This window comes from Xiphophorus couchianus, chromosome 12 (assembly GCF_001444195.1).
Source record: "Xiphophorus couchianus chromosome 12, X_couchianus-1.0, whole genome shotgun sequence".
Lineage (NCBI taxonomy): Eukaryota > Metazoa > Chordata > Actinopteri > Cyprinodontiformes > Poeciliidae > Xiphophorus > Xiphophorus couchianus.
The window spans coordinates 28361064-28388394 of record NC_040239.1 but is presented as its reverse complement, the minus strand read 5'-3'; the positions used below and the strand labels follow the sequence as shown (position 1 = coordinate 28388394).

The 27331-nt window shown below is 41.5% G+C and overlaps 2 protein-coding genes across 3 annotated transcripts; both read left to right on the top strand.

Moving 5' to 3' along the window:
- The first annotated feature begins 4569 nt into the window (after positions 1-4569).
- LOC114154751 (VIP36-like protein) lies at positions 4570-13685 on the top strand. The gene is made up of 8 exons (XM_028034114.1): positions 4570-4799; positions 5994-6112; positions 6315-6432; positions 7332-7414; positions 8376-8537; positions 8977-9091; positions 9756-9872; positions 9953-13685. Exons 1-8 carry the CDS (start codon positions 4601-4603, stop codon positions 10093-10095), a joined length of 1056 nt encoding a protein of 351 aa, XP_027889915.1. The 5' UTR covers positions 4570-4600; the 3' UTR covers positions 10096-13685.
- Positions 13686-13804: 119 nt separating this feature from the next.
- Positions 13805-24512, top strand: LOC114154752 (leukocyte surface antigen CD53-like). Of its 2 annotated transcripts, XM_028034116.1 has the most exons (8): positions 13805-15074; positions 15459-15535; positions 16921-17109; positions 17211-17285; positions 19044-19154; positions 20143-20250; positions 21444-21527; positions 22197-24512. In XM_028034116.1, the coding sequence occupies exons 2-8, from the start codon at positions 15473-15475 to the stop codon at positions 22263-22265; spliced, it is 699 nt and encodes a 232-aa protein (XP_027889917.1). In that variant the 5' UTR covers positions 13805-15074; positions 15459-15472; the 3' UTR covers positions 22266-24512. The 2 variants fall into 2 exon arrangements, with proteins under 2 accessions (XP_027889917.1, XP_027889916.1); XM_028034115.1 differs by lacking the exon at positions 13805-15074 and having other exon boundaries at positions 15090-15535.
- Positions 24513-27331: the final 2819 nt, after the last annotated feature.

Here is a 27331-nt window from a genome sequence, read left to right as displayed (position 1 = left end):
AGCTGAGCCAAAAAGCGAGGCTCTCGATTTACCGGTCGATCTACGTTCCCACCCTCATCTATGGTCATGAGCTTTGGGTCATGACCGAAAGAACGAGATCGCGGATACAAGCGGCCGAAATGGGTTTTCTCCGTAGGGTGGCTGGGCTCTCCCTTAGAGATAGGGTGAGAAGCTCAGTCATCCGGGAGGGACTCAGAGTAGAGCCGCTGCTCCTTCACATCGAGAGGAGCCAGTTGAGGTGGCTTGGGCATCTGGTCAGGATGCCTCCTGGACGCCTCCCTGGTGAGGTGTTCCGGGCACGTCCCACCGGGAGGAGGCCCCGGGGAAGACCCAGGACACGCTGGAGAGACTATGTCTCTCGGCTGGCCTGGGAACGCCTCGGGATTCCCCCGGAAGAGCTGGAAGAAGTGGCCGGGGAGAGGGAAGTCTGGGCCTCCCTTCTGAAGCTGCTACCCCCGCGACCCGACCTCGGATAAGCGGAAGAAGATGGATGGATGGATGGATGGATGGATGGACGCCCTTGTATTAAATCCTATTGGAACGTGACAGGTTGTGTTTGGATTCTATGCCGTTGCAAGTATTTGCATTTTTATTTCCATTATGCTTGTTAGGATTTTTAGATTACTGCAACGTAAGCTCACACATTCTTGGATCTCTCAGGTGGATCCTTGGTGGATTTTTTTTTTTTTTTTAATCTTACTGGAGAAATAATCAATCGGTGATACGATATCTGGATATCTCTTGCTACTTCTGAAAGTTTTGCAGTAAAAGGTTATTTTGCTTACTATTTAACCTGCGGAGGGATGAAATACGTACCATGTTGGACTAACAGACTGTTTGCTCAGCTAATAAAAATAACAGTTAAAGATGGGGCGGGAGATATTTCTGCAGACAATCTACTCCATGTTTCAGCAGATTTTACTGAATGCCTTTAAAAGAAGATACTTGAAGTGATGGAGAGCTCTTAGCCCTCCTAACAACTCATCCACCCGTCTTTTGTCCGAGCGTTCAGAGGCTCAACGTTGTAAACTCAACACTTTCAAGATAATTAAAAGATGTTGGCATACTGTTGCTAATTTTCTGGAGTAGCAACAAAGTCGATTTTTTTAAGGAGAAGCAAACTCTGCATTTGCAAGTTTTGCTCAGCGTTCATTCAGGTTGCAGCGCTCTGCGTCTGTGACATGATGCCGGCATGTCTGAAGAAAACATCCAGGAATGACCCATCCTCTCTGATAAAACTTTTCAGAAACAGGAAGTTTAGCAAAAAAAACCCCCCAAAAAACTGAAACTGCCACAAACAAGACACTAACTGACTGTATATAAAAAAATTAGGAGTTTTTCTTGTATTTTTCACAAAGTATGTCCCAGAAATATCACCTCCTAAATCCAGCTAGCCAGCCAGCCACTCATATTGGTAGGTATATTATCAGGAAATGTGTCCAGTTAACACCAGGCAAGAAGAAGAGTTTCACTAGGGAGGATCTGTTTTCTTTTATGTCAGCACAAACTGTAAGGAGGTGGGGGATAAAGAGACCCTAAGTGCGTCTGAAACGAGCTGCGACTGTATTTCAGCTCCACTGACTGATGTGACGATATTCCCTCAGGTCAGTAGATTTGAATAGTGTGAATATTTATGTCCAAAGGTGTTTTCCTGCTGCTAATGTCCGCACTGCTTAAGGAGACACTTATCGTCGGCTAGAAGTGGTTGTTCATTAACAGCAGCCGATCCTGCCAGAGGAAGCATTAAGGTCTCCTCATTATTTAATCGTTCACTGTCTCACCCAGCAGGGCTGTGGGTGTGTGTGTGTGTGCGTGTGTGTGTGTGTGTGTGTGTGTGTGTGTGTGTGGGTGTGTGTGCGTGTGTGTGGGTGTGTGTGCGTGTATGTGTGTGTGTGTGCGTGTGTGTGTGTGTGCGTGTGTGCGTGTGTGTGTGGTGATGGAGGGTAGGGGCAGTCAGCGCCATGTTGGATTTAGCTCGTCATTCCACACTGTGTCAGGTTTACCTCATAAACGGTGATATGCCTGCTTCTGACAGCCTCCACTTTTCAGATGATTTAAAGCTGTCGGCTCACGTTTTGAAAAGCTGAACACAACATAAAACAAAACTAAAAGTTTGACATTGGATATCCTCAGCATTTCATACAAATGAATTAGCTTAGAGAGCATTTTAAGAAGTATAAGTCAGATATTTCCACATGCTGTGCTGAAAGGAAGCCTTTCTTTAATCACTGTCTGTCATTAAAATAAGGTTAACCTTAACTGATTTAGGGGTGTTAGCACGGAGTGGACCACTACCTATTTGTGAATTTTTCTGAAGAACGCGATTCCTCATTGTTAGCAAAAAAATTGCCTATTCACAGTTGGAGTTTTTTGGGGGGGTTTTTGTAGACCATATGTAAAATATTTCAAAGAAAATGCAGCTGGGGGAGCTGAAATACCAAAGTGCATTGCTACTTGACACGCTATTGGCTGCTAAGCATCGAATCCAGGAGTGCCATTCATTTTCCTTTGTGCTGACTGGCTGTATCCCCAGGACCAGAGAACACAGCGAACACCTGGATCAACTGTGTTTCTATTTGAAAATGTCAAAGTAATGAAAGAATGTTTAAAATTACAATCACATTCAAAAGTTTGCATTTATTAAAATCCATCCATCCATTATCTTAGACCCTTATCCAAGGTGGGGTTGTGAGGGCTGCTGGTGCCTATCTCCTAGGGTCAACAGGTGAGAGGCAGGGTCATCCTGGACAGGTCACAACGCAGGGCATTTATTCAAATCCAGGTAAGATAAAAATCACAATATCATATGGAACATTTACCCTGATAAGATTTGTAAATGGGGGTAAAGCTAACATGACGTAGCTTTATTTCATGATATAGTTCCCTCAACAAAACCTGGTTGTTTTGATTCTTTCATGTATGTTCAAGTAATCCTTGAATCTCCCGTGCAATCCATTTGTTAACGCGTGTTCTTTCTCGTTCCACAAAGCTTCTCCTCGCAGCTGCGGCCTTTATATCAGCTTTTTATTCCTTCCCCACTCAGCTCCTTATGGCGGCAGCAGCAATTAGAAAACAAGCTCATCATAGTACCTACACCTCAGTCCACAGCTCCTATGAAGGGTGGTAAACGGCATAACAGAATAACGTTGTTGTGATGACTTGCTGAGGCCAAAGTGTCAGAAAAAAACAGAAGCTTCTTAAAGAGACAGAGGCCCAATTTCACAAAATCAAACTGCAAAGTCACATTTATTGTAAGTCATCTTTGAAATAAACAGCATTATTATGTCAACTGAAGGTAACATAGTTACCTGACTGTGCTAAAAAAAAATGGCACTTTGTGCCTGGAAAATACATCATAGGCCCCCTTTAAAACTGCCTTCCTGTTTGGGACACATGGCTGCCCTGCTGACACCATGGAGTGTGTGGTGTGCATGGTGGTAAGAAATGATACCCGCCCCCCAATGCCCTGAGAAACATTCGCGCCCAATTGTTTACATTGTAACAGGTGTAGACAGTTTTAATAAAGATGAATGCTAAACCTCATGGTGACCAACGGATATCAAAATATCTCTTGACCTTGCAAACATGGATTACAGTTGATGTCTGTCACAGCAGGAGGCGACTGTGCCCAGAATGCCCTGCACGTCTATCTGCCCAGTAAGCCGGGCCACAGTTTCTGCCGCCCCCACTCAACCCAGAGCGGCATGTGTCCGTCTCTGCCGCGGATTGTACCACACACACGGTGCTGTGTGGGTGTCCGGAGAAGTGATAGACAGTGATGTTTCGGGTTTCAAGGTTCAGCTGGAATTCTCCAGCATTCCTGGTGCAAGAGAGTTATATATTCCCTGGAGACACAGATGGACAGGAAGCACTAAGGACCCCGGGCCCCAGATTGATCATAAACACCTCATGTTTGTTCTCTTATTCCAGCTTTTGTCTTTTTGTATGTCTCCAAGGAGCTACTATGGGCTCCATTACTGTAATGATCCTGACAGAAATCTGGCACTTCCTATCATATGTCGATAGCAGGACTGGTCCATTAATTGAACCAACTACTTTACAAGACCCTTCAGGATAGTCTGGGCCACGAACCCCATTCAGGAAGGAGCTGACTCCAAATTAATCCACTGATGATCAGGACACCATTGTTACATATAGTTCATAATGAAAAAAAACCCCTTCTGCTTGCATATTGATCAGTGAGAGGCGCTGACAATACACAAACATCCGGAGACTTGTGTTTGTAGACTTCATCCTGGCCACCATATAATGAAAAAAAAACTTTTTTATTAAAGAGTGACTCTGGATAATCAGGATTTTTTTCCCCTCTTGGGGGCGCCACTGGCACTAAACTATCTGTTTTCTGTATTTCAGAAACATAAATCTGCTGCAGGACTTAATACAAAAAATACTTTATAAACACACGTCTGGGATACATCCATAACCCATGGGCATGATAATATTTGCGAAACAGAGTTATGTTTTAAAAGACCCTGACCAACATGGCGGCGGCATTGACCTGTCATTTAAAATGAGTCCCAGCAACCAGCGCGCAGGCGCGAATAGAACCACGTGACCCATTTAAAGTGGGAGCGTAAAGATGGCAGCCAATGTCAGCGAATTAAACATGGCTCGACTAAGAAGTTCGGTGTTTTCAGTGCTCCGGTTGGACCTCCTCCGTCAGTCGCTCTGCGTCCTGGTGGCTTTCTGCGTCCTGACGCAGCAGGCGCTGGCAGAGCAGCAGGAGTTTCTCGAGGACTTTCTGAAGCGGGAGTATTCTCTGGTGAAACCGTATCGAGGTAAGTTTACTGGCAGCGCTAGCGAACACGGTGGCTGACAGCTTGGAGCCGCTTCAAACTTATTAATATCAACCAACAATAGCAACAAACTCAGCGCTGAGCTGCTTTGTTAACTAGCCGGTCGGTCGGCTCGCCATATTGGCTGCAGCGGATAATAATTAACTAGGAGGAACTTTGCTCTCCTAACTAAACGGCAGAGCTGGTATTAAATCTCAGCAGGCGGAAACCAGTAAAGTCAGTGCAGGTTTCACAGCCTCCACAGGCGGATGTAGGTTGATTTGGTCTCACTGATCAGTGGATGTTTCACTAAGAGGGTGTTAACATTCAACATTCAAGCTGAAGACCAATCAAGTGACTCCATGTCGGAGTCAGATCATTTCACGTTGATTGGTTCTGATCGTCAAAATACTGAGGTTTATTTTTTAATATATTCTCCAAAAGAAATGAACATTGTACAATTCAATGTACTCTGTTTGAAGTGAAATCAGAACCAACTTCTGTTGTTTTAGCTCAGATAGGATGACCAACAATTATTTCTATTTGTAAACAACAGAAAACTTGAAAATGTTTTTCTTTTAGAGATTGTTATTTTTTGTGTTTAGCATAAATTTCAACAGGAAGGTTAACATGATTTGTTTGGCTTGGTAAAATGTAGCAAATATTAATTATTCCTAATGGCTCAGTTCCCTATTGACCTGTGTAGCTGAAATTAAGGTTAACTTATGTTTTATTTTTTAGACATGTTATTGGTGTTTTGTTCCCTTACCAGTCAGGTGTATAAGGTGTGTGTGAGAGACATTTTGAAAACACACAATTTTGTTCTATTTTTCCTGCCATAGAATATCGAATGTTATCACACAATTAATAACAGACATAAATTATATTGCATAACGTTTCTTTTAGTTCATTTTAATAGTTTTTTATCTCTAAAGTAACCTTCAAAAGTGCTTGAATTTTACTGTGGTAAAGTGAAGGATGAACTCCTGTAGGTTTAGTAAAAATCAGATATTTGTTCTATTTGGTAGGGATGTGATGCATGAAAGGCGATGACCTTGGAACTGCCGTTGTCGTTCAAATATCCTACTGTACAAACTTCTAAAAAATATTTGATATAACCCTTTAAAAAAAAAAAAAAAAAGAGCGAGAATTAAGGGTGCAGCTCCAGTTGAAAAGCGACCTTTCCTGTTTCTGCAGGACTGGGCTTCTCCAGCTCCTCCCAGTGGGATCTGATGGGAACGGCCATGGTGACACCTGACTATGTGAGGCTGACCCCAGACCAGCAGAGCAGACAGGGAGCGGTGTGGAGCCGGATCGTAAGTGTGCAGCTGCATCACATGCTTCCACGTTACCCAACCACTTCCTGCTTCATTCTGTCACAGCAGCTGACAAACCGTGCCACCACAATATGCTGCTACACATGTAGTTTCACTGCAGAAAACCTTCCCCAGTATTGGTTTTGATGTGTATGGTAGGGTCATGTTCTCCTCTGTTGCTCTTCATTTTTTTGTGGTGCAGCCGTTCGTCTTGAGGGATTGGGAACTTAGAGTTCACTTTAAAATCCATGGCATCGGAAAGAAAAACCTAAACGGAGATGGACTTGCCATCTGGCTTACCAGAGATCGCATGCAGAATGGTAAGTTGGCAACAATGACACAGATGAGTACTGAAGACACTCTTTTGTTTCTATGCTCAGTACTTTGCAGACACAGTCAAAGCTGTAAGGCATAAACAACTGACTGGATGAAGAAAATGTAATTCTAATTCAAAAATTATTTATTGATCCCAAAAGAAAATTAAATTAAAGGAAATTAAATGGACGAAGGCAGAGGAGCTCATCAGTCCTCCTGAATGCTACATCTGTCTTACGTCTGTCCACCTCTGCTGGATATTTCTTCCTGTTAAAGGAGAGTTTTTTTCCTCTCCACTGTCGCCCCCTGCTGGTCCAGGAGCGGCGTACGCTGCAGGTCAATAACTTCATGCGATCTGATGGGTTTCCTTAGACCAGTGGTTCCCAAAATGTGGGGCGTGTCCCCTAGGGGGTCGCCGTGCCATTGCAGTTGGAGGGAAGGGGGAGGGGAGGGGGGGGGGCATGAAAAAAATAAAACCAATTACACAAAAGTGTTTCACTGTAAAGATGGTTTGTAGTGTGTTTTGAAGTGGTGAAATAAACTTCAGTGGAGTTTGAAAACAAAATATGTGTTTGGGTTTTGTCTGGTTGAACAATGTGTGTGCCTATTTGATATTTTGGGGGGGGGGATTTAATTGTATTTCATAGGGGGCCCAGAAAATCTTTGGGAACCACTGCCTTAGTCAGAAACGTTTGAAACTACTTTGACTAATAAACTGAGCCTGCTGTAGCTGGGGTCATTTAGAGTGCATGTCTGATTGAATTGAAATGGTTTTTTTGCAAATCGCCTCAAGAGGACATTTATTCTGAATTGGCTCTATAGAAATAAACTGAACTGAATTGGAATTTCTGTGTTCCTGTGTGTCCCTCCCTCACCACGCTCTGCTCCGCCTCGACGTCTCCAGGTCCCGTTTTCGGCAACATGAACCAGTTTGTTGGACTTGGACTATTTGTGGACACTTACCCAAACGCAGATAAGACCCACGATGTGAGTAAAACCTCTGACATCTCTCTCTATCCTGTTCTCAGCCTGATGTTTTCAGTTTAAATGATCAAGTCAGAATAATTGTTGTTATGGATGATTTCTTGTGGTTCTGGGATTCAGTGTTTTGTTAATTATTATTAATGGTTTATTACTCATCTTAATTAGTTTAAGTTGTATCAGCTGGTAACTGTGGCAACAGCAGCCATCAAGTTTTTTTTTTGTTTTTTTAAAATCTCTTTAACAAACCAAAATGTAACCTTTTTGTTTGTATTGCTGTAGCTTCTGTGTTGTAAAACTAATGCTGCACATCAACTCAGTGAAAAACATAGTGGTGGCAGTATCATTCTGTGGGGATGCTTTTTCTCAGACAAGACAACAAATCTGCTCATTTGGTCAGAAAATGGATCTAGGGAATACAACAGAACTCTGACAGCAAACCAGAAGCTGCTGAAGTGTTGACTTCACTTTCCACCAGGAAAACGCACTCATGTTAGAATGGCCTAGTCAAAGTCCAGTTTAGAATCTGTAAAAACACCTGAAGAAACAACTGTAGCTACAGTTAAAGGTGTTTCTGCAGCGTTTTGATTCAAGGAGCTGAATACCAGAGCACTCCACACTTTTTTAGATTTGTTAAAAAAATATAAAAGCTCACGTGTCTTATTTCCGCTCTGCTTCTCATTCTTTTTAAGACGCTCTGTTTCAGATGTGTTTTGCTGAACATGCAGACAGGTGTAGGCGGAGCTTAGCATGCTAACCTGCCGCAGAGCAACGTCTCCCCGTCTCTGCTAGGGCTCAGCGGCGCTCTCTCTGAGTGAGGCGGCTCCACAGGACAGGAAACGTACCTGCTGCTCAGACACGACCCAGCAACATGGCCGCCTTCGCTCCGGGGTCCCGCGGCCGGCCGTGGGTGAGACGAGCTCCACTCTGAGGTAGAGTTTAACTCCGGTTGGCTCCTCTGTTGCAGAGGACCTTTCCATACGTCTCGGTAATGCTGGGAAACGGAACCCTGACGTACGACCACGACCGTGACGGGCGGACCACCGAGCTCGGAGGATGCACGGCCATGACGCGCAATTCCATTTATGACACCTTCCTGCTGGTCAGATACTCAAAGAACAAGTTAACGGTATGGCAACGGTTTTTTATCTAGTGGGATGGGGGTGAAACTGCTCATCTGAACACCATGAAAGAGTTGATAAATGTTTAGAGCTGTTCTGTAGACGGGGGGATTCAGCTACTAACTTTAAGTCGTATGAAATCTTACATTTCAGTTCAGCGTGCAGCTCAGGGGCCATTTTTGGCCCGTGAAATGATTTTAAGTTTCCTTCCACTGCAGTTTCTGAGAAACTAGCTTGAAAAAATTAAAACTTAGTAGATGGTTGAGCAGGTAAAGCATAAAATTAATTCAGTGTTCCAAGAGTCTTGTCGCCCGTGACTTACTTTAACTTAAAAGGTTTGGACGCCACCGATGTGAAACAAAATGACTTTGACTTTCCTCTGCTGTAAATCCATTAATAAACGCTGAGTGTATCAAACTGCTGGTGTGTTCCTCTGTGTGTCTGCAGCTCATGGTGGATGTGGACGGGAAACAGGAATGGAGAGACTGTGCTGAAGTCAGTGGGCTGAGGCTTCCCACCGGATACTACCTGGGTGCCTCTTCTGTTACTGGAGACTTGTCAGGTATCCAGCATTCAAACAGCCTATAGCAGGTTGTCCTAAGTGATTTTGTGCTGATTTTGTGTGGCGTCCAGCTGCAGTTTAAGAATGATACAAATTTATGTAAAATTATTGACACACAAAATCTTAAGTATTTTTGATCTGGCTTCTAGTGCAAATATCTTGGCATACTTTGAAATAAGTAAGTATGCAAGCAAGTCACTTTCCAGCAAGACATAGGAGCTTGTTTTAGGTCAACAAATCTTTAATATTGATTACGTAAAAGCAGTAGTTCTACTGGCAGATTATTTTAGTTCAATTATGACATATTTCCAAATGTTATCGCTTGGAGGAAAGTATAACTATTGATATCGAGACATGGAGATGTAGAAACACACACTGAGAACAGAACTTCTAAGATTTTTTATCTTATTTAAAAATCTATAGAAGACATTGCTATGTCCTATACTGTCACATGTAACATACGTGTATATTGAAGAATAGCATAATTAGGTGGGGATTAAAAAACTGTAAACTTCTCACTCCTTTTCAGACAAGTACGGTAAATAAATCTTATGTTGTAAAACATAAGATTATGTTGTGTGTTTTTTTTTTGTTCAAAGTTGATGAAGTATAGAAATCTTGCTAAGTCTCATGTTCTAATGTTGCCCACCGGCTTGTCCGACAGATAACCACGACGTCATCTCAATGAAAGTGTACCAGCTGACGGTAGAGAGGACTCCAGAGGAAGAGGAGGAAGAGGTGGTCACCATCCCGCGGGTGGACGACATGTACCAGTTTCAAGGTAGAAACATTTCTATCAAGTGGCTGAAAGTGATCCTTCAAAGCTGAGGCTTCATGGTGGTTTAATGTTGGGCTTCCCAGTGGACGTGGAGGAGGAGGGGATGAGTGGGCTGCAGCTGTTCTTCACCCTGCTGTTCTCTGTCCTGGGCCTGGCTGTGCTGGCCGTGGTGGGACTGGTGCTTTACGGCCGCTGGAAGGAAAACAAGCGCAAACGCTTCTACTGAGAGGCGCTGCTTCTCAGAACACAGGTCCTCAGTGCACATTGGATCAACTAGAGACCGCCATGCTGTCACTGGAACTGAGACTGACGACCTTCTGGGTCGAACGTGGAGAGAACACGAGCGGGATGGACAGATAAGTCAGGTGGATAGTGTTTTAATATCTTTTTTTCTTCTTTAAGTTCTCTGGAGGATGTGAAGGTCTCAGCAGGTTATCTGCTGAGTGAGACTCTGTCCTCACCAACAGGAGGCAACAAAAGAATCAAGTGTCCAGAATCAAATTGCTGTGTGGACTTCACTGACATCATGATACGGGAGCTAATGCTAAAGTTTAAGGCAGCGCACCACCAATCATCTTCCTGTGGGAAACACGGACAAATGTCTGGTAGGAAAGTAAAGCGGTGTAAATATAAGCACTGCTTTGCTGTTACACCAGGCAGGAAGTTTGACTTTAAACAAGTTCCGTTCTCAGCAGGACATTTATTGGAGATGCACCACCTCTACTTCCTGTCTAGCCATTGGTTTCTCAGTCAGTAGCTCTGAAAGTGAAAGGGTTGTAATAATGAGATGGTTCCAGCCACCATCTTCAGCCTCCTGGAACAACTCATCTGGGGGTATCTAAATGGGCATGCCAACAAATGTTTACTTACTGCCTGTGTTTTTAATCAGACAGTATCTTTACATCCTCTGTTCTCACTGCCAGTCTCAACAGGAAAATCATTGGTGAAGCAAAGTCACGAAAAAAATCTGAACTATCTCTTTAAGTTCCTTTGTTCTGTTCTGAGTGTAAATTTAGCTCCAGTTTTTATATCGGTGACATCACAAATCTAATTATCCAATCAGTGGACAGAATGACTCTGCCTCAGTGATCTAAATAATTCTGTAAGCAATGGCTGTCCTTTGATTGGACAACTAGCTTTGGCATTAAGTCCAGGCTGTCCAATCAGTTTGAGGTGTGAAAACATCAGAAGTATTCAGAGCGCAGGAGTTCCAGACAATGTGATTCCTGGGGGGGAAAAAAAAAAAAGTTTTCTCGAGTTTCACTAAAACTTGAGTTTTAGTTCCTCTGAAACTCCCCAGGGACATGAAGGGATTTCTTTTCTTTTTTTTTAACGATACCTAGCAAAAGTATTAGGTTCCCTCACAAATTTTTGCGTTCTCTCGCAATAATGCACGAATCAGTTCATGTTGAATCTTGAATACTGAAAGTTTTTCTACTACAATATAAGGGTTTTGTAAGGTTCTTCCATGTATGTTAATATCTCACTTCTGAGATATCTCAACTTTTAAACCTTTTTCTTTAAGATACAAATGAAAATGGGCTTTCATTCAAAACAGAAACTTTCTTTAAGAAAGAAAAACTACATCCAAAGTATTTGAACTATTTTTGAGTTATTTTCATGGGGTAATGAAGTCAGCCTACATTATGTCTTGTTAGTGGTGGCAGTGTGGTTAATATAGGGCCGTTTTCATGTGCAGTCCCATCTCAAACACAAACAACCAGTTTCTGCACCAATGAGTTAAGGATGTAGAAACAGGTTTTCACTGACGCTCTTTTAACATGCGTATTGCATGTTAAAATTTTAAATTGACATTTGTTATACCATATTTTCCAGACTATAGAGTGCACCTTACTATACGCCACACCTACAAATTTTTTGACACACTGGAAGCGTACACATATAAGCCGCACCGGGCTATAAGCCGCTGGTATCTCCGCCGCTCTCGGTTTTTCACAAGGACGCAGCCCTGCGCCTCCAACACCGAACCATGGATTCGTTCACGTCGAGCTTACGTGCAGCCGCTCTGTTTCCCTCCCGTACTGCCAGATCGATAGCCCTCAACTTAAAAGAGGCATCTTTCTCTTTGTGTGGTTTCCATGATGAGGGGGTATGAGTTTGAAGAAATTTCTCCATCGTGCCTGCTGCTAGCATGTGCTTGTTCTAATTGAAAATTTGCTCTTTCTTCCTCTCTTTCCAATGATTCATTTCCTGCTAAAGAGCCTGTGGCGGTTGAAAAACCTTTCACAGAAAAGCCGCACCAGGCGACAAGCCGCATGGTTCAAAACGTGGGGGAAAAGTAGCGGCTTATAGTCCGAAAAATACGGTAATTATGACTGCATACAAATTAGACCAGGGTGTATTTGCTCATTTATTGCGAGGGAATGCAATATCTATGTGACTTAACGCACAGAACAAAATGTCCCCTAGCGGGTTCCGTAGTTTTCTCTTTAGTTCAGATATTTTTTGTCATTGCAGATCTCAACTCTTTTCCACACTGGTATCACATTCAGGAAACCGGCTGACTTTCCAGCTGCTGCCTATGAAAAAATTGATGTACAAGCTAGTGACCTTATTGCTGCTAAGTAATGAGACCCATAAAAAAAAAAAGCATATTTTTCACTGGTTCCCTGTGACGCACTGAAGCAGACACATCCACAGACGGGAACAGGTCCCATCAGGTAACTGTTTGTTTGAGATTATCCACTCTCCTGTCCTCCAGTCCTTGTTTTGCTAATCCAACCAAACCAGCAGTCTTCATTTCAACCTGCCGCCCGTTTAACTTTGACCTCCACTTCAATCTGAAATGTAGCTGCTATGACCAAACAGCCAAGCTGTGGATTGTTGCTGGAGTCTCGTTGAAGTGCCTCATTAGGACCAGTAAAGACGGTCCTGTCCGTCTGTAGCTTTAAGCCGTTGTTTCTAGACACAGGGGCGTCCAAACTGTGGCCTGGGGACCATTTGCAGTTTCTAAATGATACAAATGATACAAATTAGAAAAAAAAAACTAATTGAAATTAAAAAAATCAATTAGTTTTTTCATTTTTTTTTCATTTTTTATTGACCCACAAATTAAAAAAATAAATTACCCCACAAAGTATTCATCTTTGCCTAACCAAACTTTCTGGACCACATCTACCCACTGACTGGTACACTAAAGCAGAGTTTGATGAACCAAAAGCTGCTTTTAATTACACTATTAAAACTTGGCCAAATTTATCAAGTGTTTTAAAAAATCAACAGGGACCTCTATCATGTTTTTATTGCTGAGAATTGGCTAAATCTTTCTTTCAGTTTCCTTCAACAAAGAAAACTCGAGAAACCCTTTTAAATGACGATCACATTGGTGTCATACAACAAATCTGACTCTTATTTAATTTAAATATTTAGTGCTTAATTTATTCTTGAAAAAAATCTCCAAACTTGATTTTACATTTTTATTTAATTTTTTTGCCCTATGTTACAAAATGTTTGGACGCCCCTGGTTTATGCGATTCGACAGAGACCTTCCTCTCTACTGTATCATTTTGAAACCATTTTTTTTCTGAGGATTCAAGCAATGCCATTTATCACCCAACATGACTACAGTTCTGTCCACGAAACCTTCTTAGGAGGACCTGGAGATCCAGTGACTCTCCGTCCGTCAGATCTTCGTGTTTTCATTTTTTAATGCAGATACAAATTTTTTGCATCTTTGAGCCATTTACCTCAATCATTCATTTCAGTGTGAACCAATTATTTCTGTAGTTTTAAATGTCGGTGAAGAAATCAATGCCGACACTGATCTTTCCATTAAAGTTTCTACTCTTCCCTTAATCTGGTCCCCCTTTTTGTTTGCTTCATGTTTCCATTGAAATCGTTCGTTTATTATTAGCTCATTCTTAAGCACAAAGAGAATCAAACTGAACCAAACCGGAGATGAGCAGGAAGTAAGAACGGGACGTATTGGTCCGGGGGCAAACCGACCTGCAGCCTCCGGATCCTGATGAGCCTCCATCGTCGGAGAGGAAGCAGCAGGATGACTGCGGTACATCAGCGGTAGAGTGCTGGGCTTTAACTGGCTTTTTGGAATTGGCTGAAGACCTGCTGTCCTTACTGCTTAGGTCAGGGGGGCCAAAGTGAGGCCCCAGGACCATTTGTGCCTCAACTCCACACCACAGAGTAAATGTGGGCAGATTGATCCAAAAATATTGAAAATTTCTATACCAGGTCAGCATCGGATCCATGCGTTAGTTTAAGATTTCATTTTGGTTTTGTAGTTTCTCAACCTTAACTAAAATGAGATGTCTTGATCTGATGTGAAATAAAATTTGTATTACTTTATTTATTTAGGAAGAATGTCCGCACATTTGTTTTGATTTTCTATTGTGCTGAGCGTAAACGTATTTTCTAGACACCAAACTTTGTTCAATTTCTTGCTTAGGTTTTAACAAAATATTAACATCATGTCTAAATGTCAGAAGTTTGATATATCAAACCGGAATTATAAAAAGTATTGGTATCAGTATGGATATTGGCGAAACTTGCACTGTTTATATTTGGTGTGTGAACCAAAGTACAAAACGGTTAATAGTTGAAATGACAGCAGATAATGCAAAAGGGAGAGGAGTGGGAGAATGCAACATACAAGACAACCTGTAGGAATGTTTATGATGAAGGAATGAGGGAACATGATGGAAAGTTCAAAAACTTTGATTTTACTGTCCCTTTAAGTCCAGTGTTTATCCGTTGTTATGCATGTACATGTATCTCCAAATATCCACGCTGTTCCTGAGAACCATGTGTCTGATGAAGCTGGAGGAGTCCAGATCAGGAAAACTCTTGTTGCTCTAGAATCAGATTCTAGAGCAATGATCTGGTCTAGTTGCAGATCATTCATTCTGTTTACTTCAGACTGATCAGTGACCCCTGACCCCCAGCTTAACTCAGCATCTCTGAACACATCCAGCAGAAGCCTTCATTCAGCCCTGCTGGAGGTTAGCAGTGTAACTATGTGCTGCCCTCCCACCCTCCTTCCACCTCCTCTTTATTGTTGCTTCTGTAAATATTAGTTGATAAAACTCAGCCATGCCCCCCCTCCCCTCCGCTCCTCCTGCTTTAACTCCTGCCGTTCCTGCCTGATCTCAGTTATCCTTTGGAATGCTGGGAACGTCAAATTAACTTCCCAGTCGCTTGGACATTACTGGATATTTCCCTGTAATTAAGGTAAGCTTTTTACATAAGTTTTCCTATGACTTCTGATTTACTATATTTTCAGTTATTATGAAAACTTAAGAACTGACGGGCACGTTTCAAATAATCCCTGTGGGAAAAATCTTGATTACATTTTCAGGCTGCTGAGAATCAGGAAGCTGAAGCTGCTTCCAGCTAACTGAGTCTGAAACTTGTGACAAAAAGTTCATCTGGCGATAAGAGCAGATAATAATGATTAACACGGCCAACAAGGGGGTCCATTGTGGCTCATGGCTCAGTGTTGCCATATCAAACAGCAGAGTCCTGTAAACACTCGGCTGAATGGGGCCACAGCTTCACCTATACAGATCTTAAAGACAAATGTGTGTGTGTGTTGTATTTTTTTCCTCCTCACAGCTAGAAGAAGAAGGATGAATAGCTCCTGCGTCGGCTGTCTGAAAAGTCTGGTGGTGTCTCTCCACTTCCTCTGCTGGGTAAGGTGGTGAGGGCACCACACACACACACACCCGCACACACACACACGCCGGCTGGTTAGATCCGGTCATCCTCTCTGTCACAGAGTGACACAGATACACATGCACGTAAATTTGTATTTCTGACTATATTAGGATTGTCGTGTCTTTTTTTGCTTCAAAGATTATGACTTTGTAGTCCTAACATGGGTTGCTGTGCTGTGTGATCCTGTTGTCAAAAAGACAAGTGCTATGAAATAAAAGTAAGATGTTAGTGTTTTTCAGACTTAAAGTAATTCATGAAACGATAAACTGATATCAGCGGCTTTAGGAAATAGTTATGTACAAAATATTAAGGAAAAAGAAATTAAATACAAACTGGCAAACTAAGGAAGTGAACTAGACTGTGGCTGGGCGCAGCTTTAATATATTTTATACACGTTTTGAAATGTAAGTAGCAAACTTTCCATCATTGTGTCATGAATCCATTAAAGTCTAACTCACTGAACTCCAAATCAGTATTAAAGTATTTTCTTCTCATGTTTCTTAGCGTTTAATAATGCAGATTTCTAGTTTTCTTTTTCTATGCATACTTAATTAGTTTAGTTATTTTTCTTATCTTGGGCACCAACTTCTGAGTTATTCATTAAATAAATGCCTACAAGCCTGAAATTAATTAAATAAAAATATCTCATAATTATGTCACCAGAGGGACCAGTTTACTTCTCAACCACATCATTTATCCATCCATCCATCTTCTTACACCCTTGTCCCTAGTGGGGTCAGGAGGTGCTGGTGCCCATCTCCAGCTAACCCACATCATTTTTTTTTTTTTTTTAAATAGTTCATATGAAACATTAAGGAATGTTTATCATCTACTACAAAAATGAATGTATGAACATGTGCAAGTTTTGGAACGTATCCCAGTTCCAATTATTACCAACTTGTTTTGTTGTTAATAGTTAGCGTAGATTACGTTATCGACCAAATCTGAATTTTCATCGGCAGCTCCACCTGGCGACCCGGAGCGACATTACAACGTGTTGCAGGCATCATTAAATGGATAATATGAAGCTCATCCCTTTGAACACTGAACATCTTCTCTTTGTAGTGAATTCCACTGAGCAGGGATTTGCAAACCATTATATTCTCTGTTTATTTATGTTCTTTTTTCCCCAACGTCCCAACTTCATTGGAATTAAGGTTGGAGATGAAAATCCAGGTCTGTGTTGTGTAGCCTGTCCAGGACTCTGCATGCTTGTTTTGTGCATCTTCTATTAAGTGGAGAGGTTGTCTTTGCTGGTGTCCATAAAGGTTGTTAGACAGATTGAGGCCCAGTCTCACGCAGCTGAACGTCCGACTCTCATAATGTGAGCTTTGCCTCGTCTCTCTTGCCTCCCCTGGAGCTGTGTGGAGCCTTGGTGGTGGCGTTCGGGGAATTCCAGACGACGCACTCCAAGTTCGCCTCTCTGGTCACCACCTTCTGGCCCATCTACCCGGCCAACGCGCTCGTGGTGACTGGTGCCATCGTCACCTGCGTCTGTTACCTGGGAGTGCTGGGAGGCATGAGGGAGAACCGCTGCATGCTCGTCACTGTGAGTGGGAGGAGACGTGGCGTTTACTGTCTGAGTGGGCTGAATTCACTGAATGGCCAAATGAGACGCTTCAAAAAACGACCTGACTTTCTGTGTCCCAGTTTTATGTTCTACTGTTCGTCCTGATGCTGGTGGAGCTGGCCATGGCCTGTGTGTTCTTCGTCTACAACAGAGAGGTGGGAGACTGCTGGTATTCATATGTCTGGTAGGGAATCTGCTCTGATGTCTTTTCTGATCAAGTGTGCTGAAACAGCCTTAAGATTACTGTCGCGACCAAAACTATACATTTCTTGTGATCTAAAACAAATGTTATGATTTGTAAACTTGAATACTTTTGCTTTTATGATCATCCCCATCTCCTTTAGGTTGGTGCACAGATCAGATGTGCATGGATTTAACGAAAAGGCTGGAGTCGCATCAAAATATTCATTGACTGCCAAAAACCCATTGCCATTGTGGACAGTTTTGAGACTGATGGGAATATAGTTTTTGCCAATTTTACAGCTCTAATGTCATGTAAGATTGACTTGTTTGAGCTTCGCATGACGTCATTTTATTCCCTCGTCAGAAACTTGGGAGTGTTGCTCTGATTCTTTCATGCATGTTTGAGAAATCCACCATTTTCCTCCTTAAAAAAAACTAAAACAATCAGACTCGGTTTCATACAAGACAAATAATGTGTCATTGACATTACAACGGCGGGTCAGTCCATAGTGGGTTTTCTGTAATAGACACTCCTTTGACACACTTCGTTATCATTATCATTGAGATTGACTGAGAAATGCCTGGAGAGAATTCTGCTCTCCATGTATTTAGTGTGTGTGTGTGTCCAGGGGTTGTTTGTGCTCCAGCTGAGTGTGTTATCGGTGCCGGCTCAGACAGTGATTACCACATCAGAGGCTGACCCAGTCATCCTGTCCTGACCTGTAGAATCTTCCACATACGTATTCATAGCAACAGGAATAAAAAAATTTTTTTTTTTACCCCTCAACGCAACAACCTGAGGAGTTGAGCCGATCTCCATGAAGTTCTATGGAGACGATGCAATAAATGGTTGAATTGGATCCAGTCTCACTAGCAGCTCCGTACCTGGCTGTGAAGAGGCCGACAAGATAGGAAGGAATTTAAGTACTGCTCCCTGAAAACGAGCAGCACTGACCGGACTTCAGTCATAAGATCAGACGGCGTGACAGACTCCAGCTGATGTCACTCCATCTCTGTCAATCTCATTAGCAGACTGGTTGCAATAAGAGGTTTGCATTTGTTCAAAATCAATGTTTTTATTTTTTTTAAAAAAACCAAAAAACCTAATCTCATCAAAATGTGCAGAAAACCAAGGTGAAGAATATTGCAGCCGGCTATCTGTGGTTGACCTGGAGATGAAACCAGCTTGGGTTCTTCAGCAGGACCATGATCCAAAACACAGTAGCAAGTGCACCTAAAGAAAAACAAGATGAAGACTTTGAAGTGGCCTAGTCAAAGTCCTGACCTGAATACTATTTAAATGCAGTGATACGACCTTTAAAGAAGGCTGTTGATGCTGGAAAGCCCTCCAGTGCAGCTGAATTACAACAATTGTACAAAGACTAGCGACCAGAACCGGTCAGGGTTACACGCTACAAAGACAATGGTCAGCACTAGTAACACCCGGCTAGTCTTACTGCATACATTGAATTTAGTTGCTAAGGAAAGTGATGGGAACTTGAGACACATTTTGTTTATTATTGCAGAAACTTTTGGAAATCACTCAAGAAATTGTGACTTTGTGCCTCAACCCTTTCGGAAGGTGCCCTGGGCAACTGCCCATATCAAAACCACCACTGCATGCACATCCCCCCCCCAAAAAATGGTTGTCCATCACTGTGACCACAGACGCAAGTGAAGGCTCCCTTCACCTTTCCTACATGCAGCATGTTGGCCTTTGTCTTGAACAGATCGACACATACTTTGAGAAGGACCTGACCCGCAGCTTGGAGGTCTACATGGAGTCCGGCCCAGAGGGGAACAAAACCATTAAGAAGGATTTTGATGCCGTCCAGTACCTGGTAAATGATAAACCACTCATTTTAATGTCTCTGTTTATAAAAATACATATCTGAAAGGTCCGACTGCAACGGCGTTCCTTGACGCTGCATCGGTTGTCACAAATTTTGGCTAAGTGACAGTAATAGACCCTTAACAACCATTTTATGGAGTGCACCTTTTTAGCACATTGATTAAAAAGCTGTACTAAAAAGGTTTCTTTATCCCTGTAATAACACCCGGTTCAGTTTAATTCAATCTTATTAATATAGAGCCAGTTAACAACAGGTTGCCTCAAAGCATTTTACAAAAAAAAAAGAAAAAAAACCCCAAAGTCAATTCAGTCGAACTCTCCTCCATTCCAACCTGATCCTAATGAGAAAACAATGCAGTCAAGTTCAGTTTATTAATGAAATTGTTAATAAAATAAAATAAAATATTCAATCCAGAAAATGGACTTTGGTGGGTTATGATGAAATAAATGTGATTTTTGTGTGATGCTAAAATGTGATAGCAGTAATGTAGTCGTCGGGTGCTTTGGTACGTAATATAGAATGAACGCCAATAATTCACTCATCGTATAGATATTTTAGATCAATTGAAATTTTCTTTTAAATATTCTACGTCTTTATATAAAAACAGGAGAAATCAGAAATCTGTCTCCGGCTAAAGTTAAATTCTGGTAAACTCTAGCAACGCTTTCCTGAAACTTATCACCAAAGAAATTGCATGGCCGCAGTCATGGTGAAAATCCACCTTCTGTCAATTTTAGAGATTAATTGATACGTTTTCTGGCCTTCGCCGACTTCTAAAAGTGTTTTCAACCTTATCTCATGACTTGATGTATGAAAACCAGAAAGAGCCCAGAGGTATTGAGGGGGGCCAACTTTCTGTTTTTCTTTCTTTCTTTTTTTTTTAAAACTTTGACTGAATGTCAGTCGTGTTTTGCAGCTTAAAGGCAGCAGCTTCTACTGTAGTTCCCGTGGCGACATTAACTCCTCCTCTCTCCAGTTTAAGTGCTGTGGAGTTCACGGCCCAGATGACTGGAAGGGGAAAGCGCCGCTGTCCTGCTGCACCAAGGATCCCTGCAACATTGCTGACCAGCCCAACTGGCAGGAGGTGATTCACGGCATGAACTCACTAACATGAGCGGGACGTGGGTCAGGAGATCAATCTGAAATGTCTTCATTACGTCCCATGAAGACATTCTGCAGAGAGTTTTGCTGAACATACATTTGAGACGAGGACAATGCTAGCGAGGCCCAGCTCCAGTTCACCACTGTTTGGTTTTTAAAAAAAAACATTTTAAAGATTGTTATTTAACAAAGCAATTGGAGAAACCAAGCAGGGTAGGAAAAACATGAGAGTAGTCAAAAAAAAGAAGAAACCACACTGCTATTATGCATAATGCACAACGGCTAAAAAAGTGTACATACTGTTTAATTATTTTTTTTTTACAAACAGAGACGGATGAGTCACTGTGGCGAGCAAAAAGAGAAGAAGAAAATACAAATGCACAAAATCATTTTCAAATGTTTATTTGCCAAACATTTTTGTCTTTTTTTTTTTTTTCCCGCTTCATCATCAGGTTTTGCTCTGTGTTGGTTTTTCCACACAGACCACAATAAACTCCTCTGACGTTTGTGGATGAAATGAGACGAAGGGAAAAGTTCAGGAGGTCTTTATGCTTTTTGTAAAGCAGCGTAGGTTGTCACTAAGCAGATTTATTGCAGACAACAGGCGTATGTCTATGGGTGAGGGTAGTTCTGATTGACAGAGGAAGGGTTGGGGTATTTTGGTCCAGATGTGCTCAATAAAGAGCTGCCAGGCAGGAGGGAATGGATAATTAGTTTAAAGCTGCTTTTTGTATTTGGTCCAATTTTTTTTTTTTCTCTATCTATGATGTGAAAAATGTGTTTATCATCTAAAGCTCTGTAGCATTTTAACTCAAATCAAAAACACAAAAGCCTGAAACCTTTCAGTTCTGTATTTGGATGTGAACGTAGCGGGATGAAAGTCACAGCAGAAGTAAATAAAAGCAAAGTGAGCTGCAGTGTTCGAATCAGGAACTGTGTTCACTAAAGTATCCCTGCAGACAAAACTGGAGGGAAAAAAAAAAAAAAAGAGAAACCTTGAAACTTGTAGGAGCTTAAAACCTGATCCTAAGATCATATAGGAAAAAAAAAAAACACAACTAACTTTGTTTGGTGTATCTAGTGACTTTGTGTAGCTTTCAGAGGCAGCTCCCTCCGTTTCACTGGTAAAGCTGCAGGTCTGCAGGAATAAAGCCTCCTGTGTGCTTGGACCTGCAGGGCTGCCTGGTGAAACTCAGGAACTGGTTTGCTACAAACTACCTCAGCACTGCGTCAGGAGTGGTCGCCATGTTCATGATTCAGGTACGGTTCATTCAGCGTTCCCGTTTCCATAATCGTGCTTTGGCTTTATGAATGCACATAGAAGCGTATTGATGCCAGTGTCCAGGTCACTGGTCCTGTTTGTAACCGTGAAAACCACATGGACTAATCAAAATATACGCATCCCTGTCGGATGCCTTGAATGTAGCAATTATAGTTTGTTTGAAGGGGGTTGTTATGCTAACCCAATATGTGCAGGGTGTGTTTTTCTCAGTTTAATCAAGGGAAAAGCAAACAATCAATCCCAACTGTCCACATGCAACCTGCAATGTGCAGAAACTCTACAACAGCCCTTACCATATCTATGAGGAAATGCAACTTTCTATTTCTCAGCCTCCACTCGATCCTAGCTAACTTCAGTCACCAGGTGTCTAAAGTAACCATGAGGTCAGAGAAGTCCTTGTTTATGGCACCAAAGTTGTGATGAACATCACAAAGACACACCCAGGTGTTGAGTTAGAAGATCCTGTTCGCTGACCTTGGTTGTCGTCTTTTGCTGTTGCTAGAAAGAAAGCGCACCTTGTATTAATTATACGGTTTAGCTAAATGAATTTCTAGAAATTGCTGTCTATTTTTCACCTCATGCTTTGAAATGATGCGAGCCGTGATTGGGTGCAGCTTCATCAGCGTCCTCGTCGTCTTTGTTTCCAGTTCGTGTGCCTGAGCGTCACCATCCCTCTGTTCTGCCACTTCAGGCGAAGAGGACTGGGCTACAAGTGAGAAAACACTCCGTGGACCAACTTAGGACATCGTTCACGCCAACAAGGTCATCTGGAGTCTATTAAAGTGCTGCCTGTCACCCAGAAAAATAACACACGGGAGGGATGGTAGTGTACAGTAGTTTTAATTATTGGTTTTGAGTTTCCAGTATGGTCCATATTCCAAATGTCATCACTTTGCTGATTTAAAAAGCTCCTCTGAAATGTAGCACCTCTTAATGCTGAAGCACAAAATGAATATGCATGAATATGCCGTCTCTCTGCAACAGAGACGTTGCTAAGGCGACTTTGAATCTAGAATTTTCTAATCAGTTCTCACCAAGTAAATGCTTAATATGCTTTATATATTAAGCATTTACTTGGTATTAAGCTTTTCAGAGGCCATAGGCAAATCCTGATTAGAGTCAACATGATTAAATCCAAACTGAACAAAATTACCTATGGAGTTCCCCAAGGTTCCATCCTGGGCCCGCTTCTTTTCAATATCTATATGCTTCCATTAATTCAAATTGTACGAAATAATACGATAGAATACCACAATTATGGCGATGACACACAGCTACACATCAGTCTTTCACCAGGAGATTACAGTCAGGTTCAAATACTCACTAAATGTATTGAGCAGATTAATGTCTGGATGGGCCAAAATTTTCTCCAACTAAATAAAAACAAAACTGAAATATTAGTGTTTGGACCAACAGAGCATAGATTAAATATAATCACCCACATTCAGTCTGTTGGTTTAAAATGCTCTGATGAAGCCAAGAATCTGGGGGTGATCATGGATGCTGAACTTTAATAACCACATCAAATTTATCATAAAAACATCATAATACCATCTAAAAAATATTGCTAAAATTACACGACTCGTGTCTCCACAAGATTCTGAAAAATTAGTTCATGCCTTTGTTTTTAGTAGGCTCGATTACTGCAATGGCATTTTTACTGGATTATCCAAAAAAAGCAATAAGACAGCTCCAGCTTCTCCAGAATGCTGCTGCAAGAGTCCTAACTAAAACAAAAAGAGATCAGCACATCAGTCCAGTTCTAAGATCCCTGCACTGGCTGCCTAGAATTTAAAATCTCCTTAATGGTTTACAGAGCACTTCATAATAGAAACCCAGACTACATTTCGGATCTTCTTCAACCCTGTATACCACTCAGACCTTTAAGATCATCAGAATCAAACCTACTAACTATTCCGAGAATCAGAACTAAACAGCTTTTAGTTTTTATGCTCCAACACTCTGAAATAATCTTCCTGCTCTCTGTAAGGCTGCCCCCACCGTGAGTTTATTTAAAACAAGGTTAAAAACCTTCTTATTAGACATTGCCTACTCTTAAATTTTGTTTAATTTTTTTTATTCTATTCATTCCTTATATTCAAAATTGTAATGTTTATTTTATTTCTAATCTGCTTGATTTTTTTTTTTCTTCTGTTTTTAATTTTCTTGTACAAGCACTTTGAATTGTCTTTTTCTGAAAGGTGCTACATAAATAAAGTTGCCTTGCCTTGCCAAGCCAAAACACACACACACACACAGGTTTGTATTAATGGGGTCAATGTTGAACGAACAATTGGTTATTTAATTATGGTGAATTTCTTTGTAAATATAAATTCCCTGTGACCCCTAAAGAATTTGCTGTTGTTTTCGATGCTATTCCAGCAGGTTTGAAATTTCTCACATCAACCTCAGGTACAGCCCATGTCCAATATCCCAGATTTCCAGAGTTATTTATTGGTAATTCAGATCCTTTCCGTAGTATTAAAACTGGAAATAAACATATTAGAGAAATAATCCAGAAGAATACTATTAGCAAACCTGCTTCAATCTTTTTTTGGAACAATCTCTATAGATCTATACAGATATTGATTGGGAACAAACATGGTTATTGCCAAGAAAGTCTTTTGTCTCAAATAAAGTACGAGAGGCGTCTCTTAAAATTCTACACAGGTGTTACCCTGTAAATTCAGCTCTGACTAAATATATTCCAAATATTGATCCTCTTTGTTCCTTTTGTCACATCAAACAGGAAACATTAACCCACCTTTTTTGGGAATGCTCTTTCAGCAAAATGTTTTGGTGTGACTTCAATATTTTCTTCAGTCAGAAATGTGATATACTTATTCCTTTGAATGTCAAACATGTTTTCCTTGGTATTCCCAATAACAGTATGTCTGGGAAACAATATATTCTGAACTTTCTTATTCTGTTGGCTCAGTTCCACATACATGCCTGTAAATTTGCTAAAAACAAACCCAACCTCACTGTTTCTAGAGCTCATGTAAGATTGGTTTTTTGGACTCTTTAAGATTGTGCACCAACTCTAAAGCTACAAAACTTATAACCTTAAGCGATGAATTTGATTTGTAAAATGTTTTTTTTTTTTTTTTTTTTTTCCTTTTTTCCTCATGGAATCCTATGGATTTGTTACCCCAGCACCTCGAGCATACTGCTGTCTGTAATTGTATATTCTTTATCTGTAAATAAAGTTTTAAAAAAAAACAAAACAAAAAAAAACGAACCAGGTTAGCATTAGCTAGCATGACGTCAATCAGTTTACAGCCTGATAAAATAAGTGATTCTAACTCGCGTCTCTCACCGCCTTGATGAGCCGAAAGGATTAAATGCAGGTGAGAGAAAAATCCCCGAAACATCGATATTACTAACTAGCAACAATAAGGCGATTTTATTCCCGGTAAAATCATCAGCTCTCTGAGACGAACATGGTGAACAATAAGGACACCAGAACGGGATTTTCCTAAAATGTCCGTTTTCACGAAAATCAATAAACCGCAACTCGTAGTTTGTTGTGCAAAGGACAAATAAAAATAATTTCTTCCTGTTTTGGTCACAACCAGGGGAAAATGAAGATGCAGCTGCATCCATGAAGACAAACTATAAGCCGTCAGAAATGAACAAGCAGCAGGTTTGAGCTGAAACCTGATGGCTGCAGACGCCGCAGCCCAACTGTACATAGAAATAGGTAGATAGTCTGAAGGCGACATGCGCAGTAGAGTGGCTGCTGACGCAACGTGAGGACGTCAGACTGACATCAGACTGTTTGATGCCTATGACGTGTGGACGGACGTCATAGGCAGGGTCTTTATTTGCTCCTTCTTTTTCTCTGTCGTCACTTTGCACTTGTCCGCAGAGCCCAGATCTGTTGACAGGGAAGATGAAGAGGTTTTTCAGCAAGTTTGCTCGCAAACATTCCTCTAAGGTTACTCCAGCGAACCTACCGGAAACCTCTCCAGATGAAGGTAAGCCGACGCTGAGCGTCCAGGTTGACGAAGCGTCGCCTGTTGAGGCCTTTGTTCCTCTTGAAGATCCGTCAGACAACGCAGATCTGGACAACTTTGACCCACAGATCCAGATAACTGAAGATTCTCAGGTGCAGGAATTGGAACCAGAGGCCATCAGCGAACCGGAGGAAAACCAGAGCGAGACCGAGGAGGTAAGCATCAGAAAAATGGCCATGAGAAGCTTAGTCAGCGATCTGATCCAGAGGATTATCGAGAAATCGGGACGGAGCGGTTACCCTCCAGAAAAACGTAATACCATCGTTGATTGTCTGTTTGAGAAACTCTGGATTGAGACTGAAGCCAAAGTCCTCAGCATGAGCCCAGAAAGGATCGCAAGACAGGGCAAGGCCATTTTCAAGGACCTGATAAGGGAGTGCAGCAAAGCAGAGAACATCCTGCTCCTCCTGGAGTCACAGACGCTGATATTTGAGAAAAATATCGTCTCGACTATCAGAAACCGTCTTCAGACTCGGTGGAATTCGCTGAGTTTGATTAAAGAGGCTTTTAAAGAAGCAACAGAAAACCTGAGAGAAAACCAGCACAGGCTTTATATTTGGATCTAAATGAATGGCAGCCTTTTGAAAAGCCAAAAACCGAGAAAAAATTAGTAAAGGTAGTTCTTTTTATACTTAGTTCAATTTAAACTTAATAGTTAGGTCTTTTCATACTTAGTTACTAGATAGGTCTTTTTAAACTTGTTTGTGTTAAATAATTAGGTCTTTTTATACTTAATAATTAGGTCTTTTATACTTAGTTAGTAGTTAGTTCATTTTAAACTTGTGTTAAGTAGTTAGTTCTTTTTATACTTAGTTAGTAGTTAGGTCATTTTAAACTTGTTAAGTAGTTAGGTCATTTAAAACTTGTTAAGTAGTTAGGTCATTTTAAACTTGTTAAGTAGTTAGTTCTTTTTATACTTGTGTTAAGTAGTTAGGTCTTTTCTGGCTGCAGTTCCAAAAGCAGAGGTCTACATGCATTTCCTCAGAATTTGAACTGTGTGACTTGGGTCAAATGTTTTGGGCCACAGCCTTGTCACAATAGTTTGCAGGAGTTCTGGTCCATTACTCCTAACAGAACCAGTGGATCAGTCAGATTTGTAGGCTGCCCTGCCCACACATTCTACCCACAAATTCTCTACAGGACTGAAATCAGGGACTTGGTTGGACAAACCAAAAATTGACTTTGTTGTCTGGAAGCCACTTGCACCTGGACTTTGACTTCCTGGCTTATGTCTGTAGATGTTGCTTCATAACATCATTAGGAATGACGCCGTCTATTTTACAAAGTGCACCAGCTCCTCCTGCAGCAAAACAGCCCCACAAAGATGACGCTACCACCATGCTTCACTTTGGGATGGTTTTTCTGCCACTTCCTCCCAAATGTAATGATGGTCGTAACAGTTTAGTTTCATCGGACCACTGGTGAAGGTCTTTGTCCTCGTGTACACTGGCAAACTGCAATCTGGACACATTTCACTGTGGACAATGATTCGGTCTTACCAGCTTCAGCCGGCGTCTTCACAAGGTCTTTGGGTTTTTTTTGTTCTGGGGTCAATTTGCAAAATTCTGACCAAAACACGTTTATCTTTGGGACATCCGTCTCCTTCCAGAGCGGTACGATGACTGGACATTTACGTCATGTCTGTACTGGCATAAAATTGAGAAGATGAGCAAGGCACCTTCAAGCATTGGTAAATTGATCAAAAGGGTGAATCAAGCTTGTGCTGCTGCACAACTCTCTGATATCTTGGCCGAATTTTCAAC

What these genes read in the sequence shown, in the direction of transcription:
- LOC114154751 (XM_028034114.1), top strand. Translation starts at nt 4,601, where the DNA reads ATGGCAGCCAATGTCAGCGAATTAAACATGGCTCGACTAAGAAGTTCG. An exon ending in TCTGGTGAAACCGTATCGAG is followed by an intron (nt 4,800 to 5,993) that starts GTAAGTTTACTG and finishes CTGTTTCTGCAG; the next exon opens with GACTGGGCTTCTCCAGCTCC. An exon ending in CGACATGTACCAGTTTCAAG is followed by an intron (nt 9,873 to 9,952) that starts GTAGAAACATTT and finishes TGGGCTTCCCAG; the next exon opens with TGGACGTGGAGGAGGAGGGG.
- LOC114154752 (XM_028034115.1), top strand. Translation starts at nt 15,332, where the DNA reads ATGGCTCAGTGTTGCCATATCAAACAGCAGAGTCCTGTAAACACTCGG. An exon ending in CTCTCCACTTCCTCTGCTGG is followed by an intron (nt 15,536 to 16,920) that starts GTAAGGTGGTGA and finishes CCTCCCCTGGAG; the next exon opens with CTGTGTGGAGCCTTGGTGGT. An exon ending in TCTTCGTCTACAACAGAGAG is followed by an intron (nt 17,286 to 19,043) that starts GTGGGAGACTGC and finishes TGTCTTGAACAG; the next exon opens with ATCGACACATACTTTGAGAA.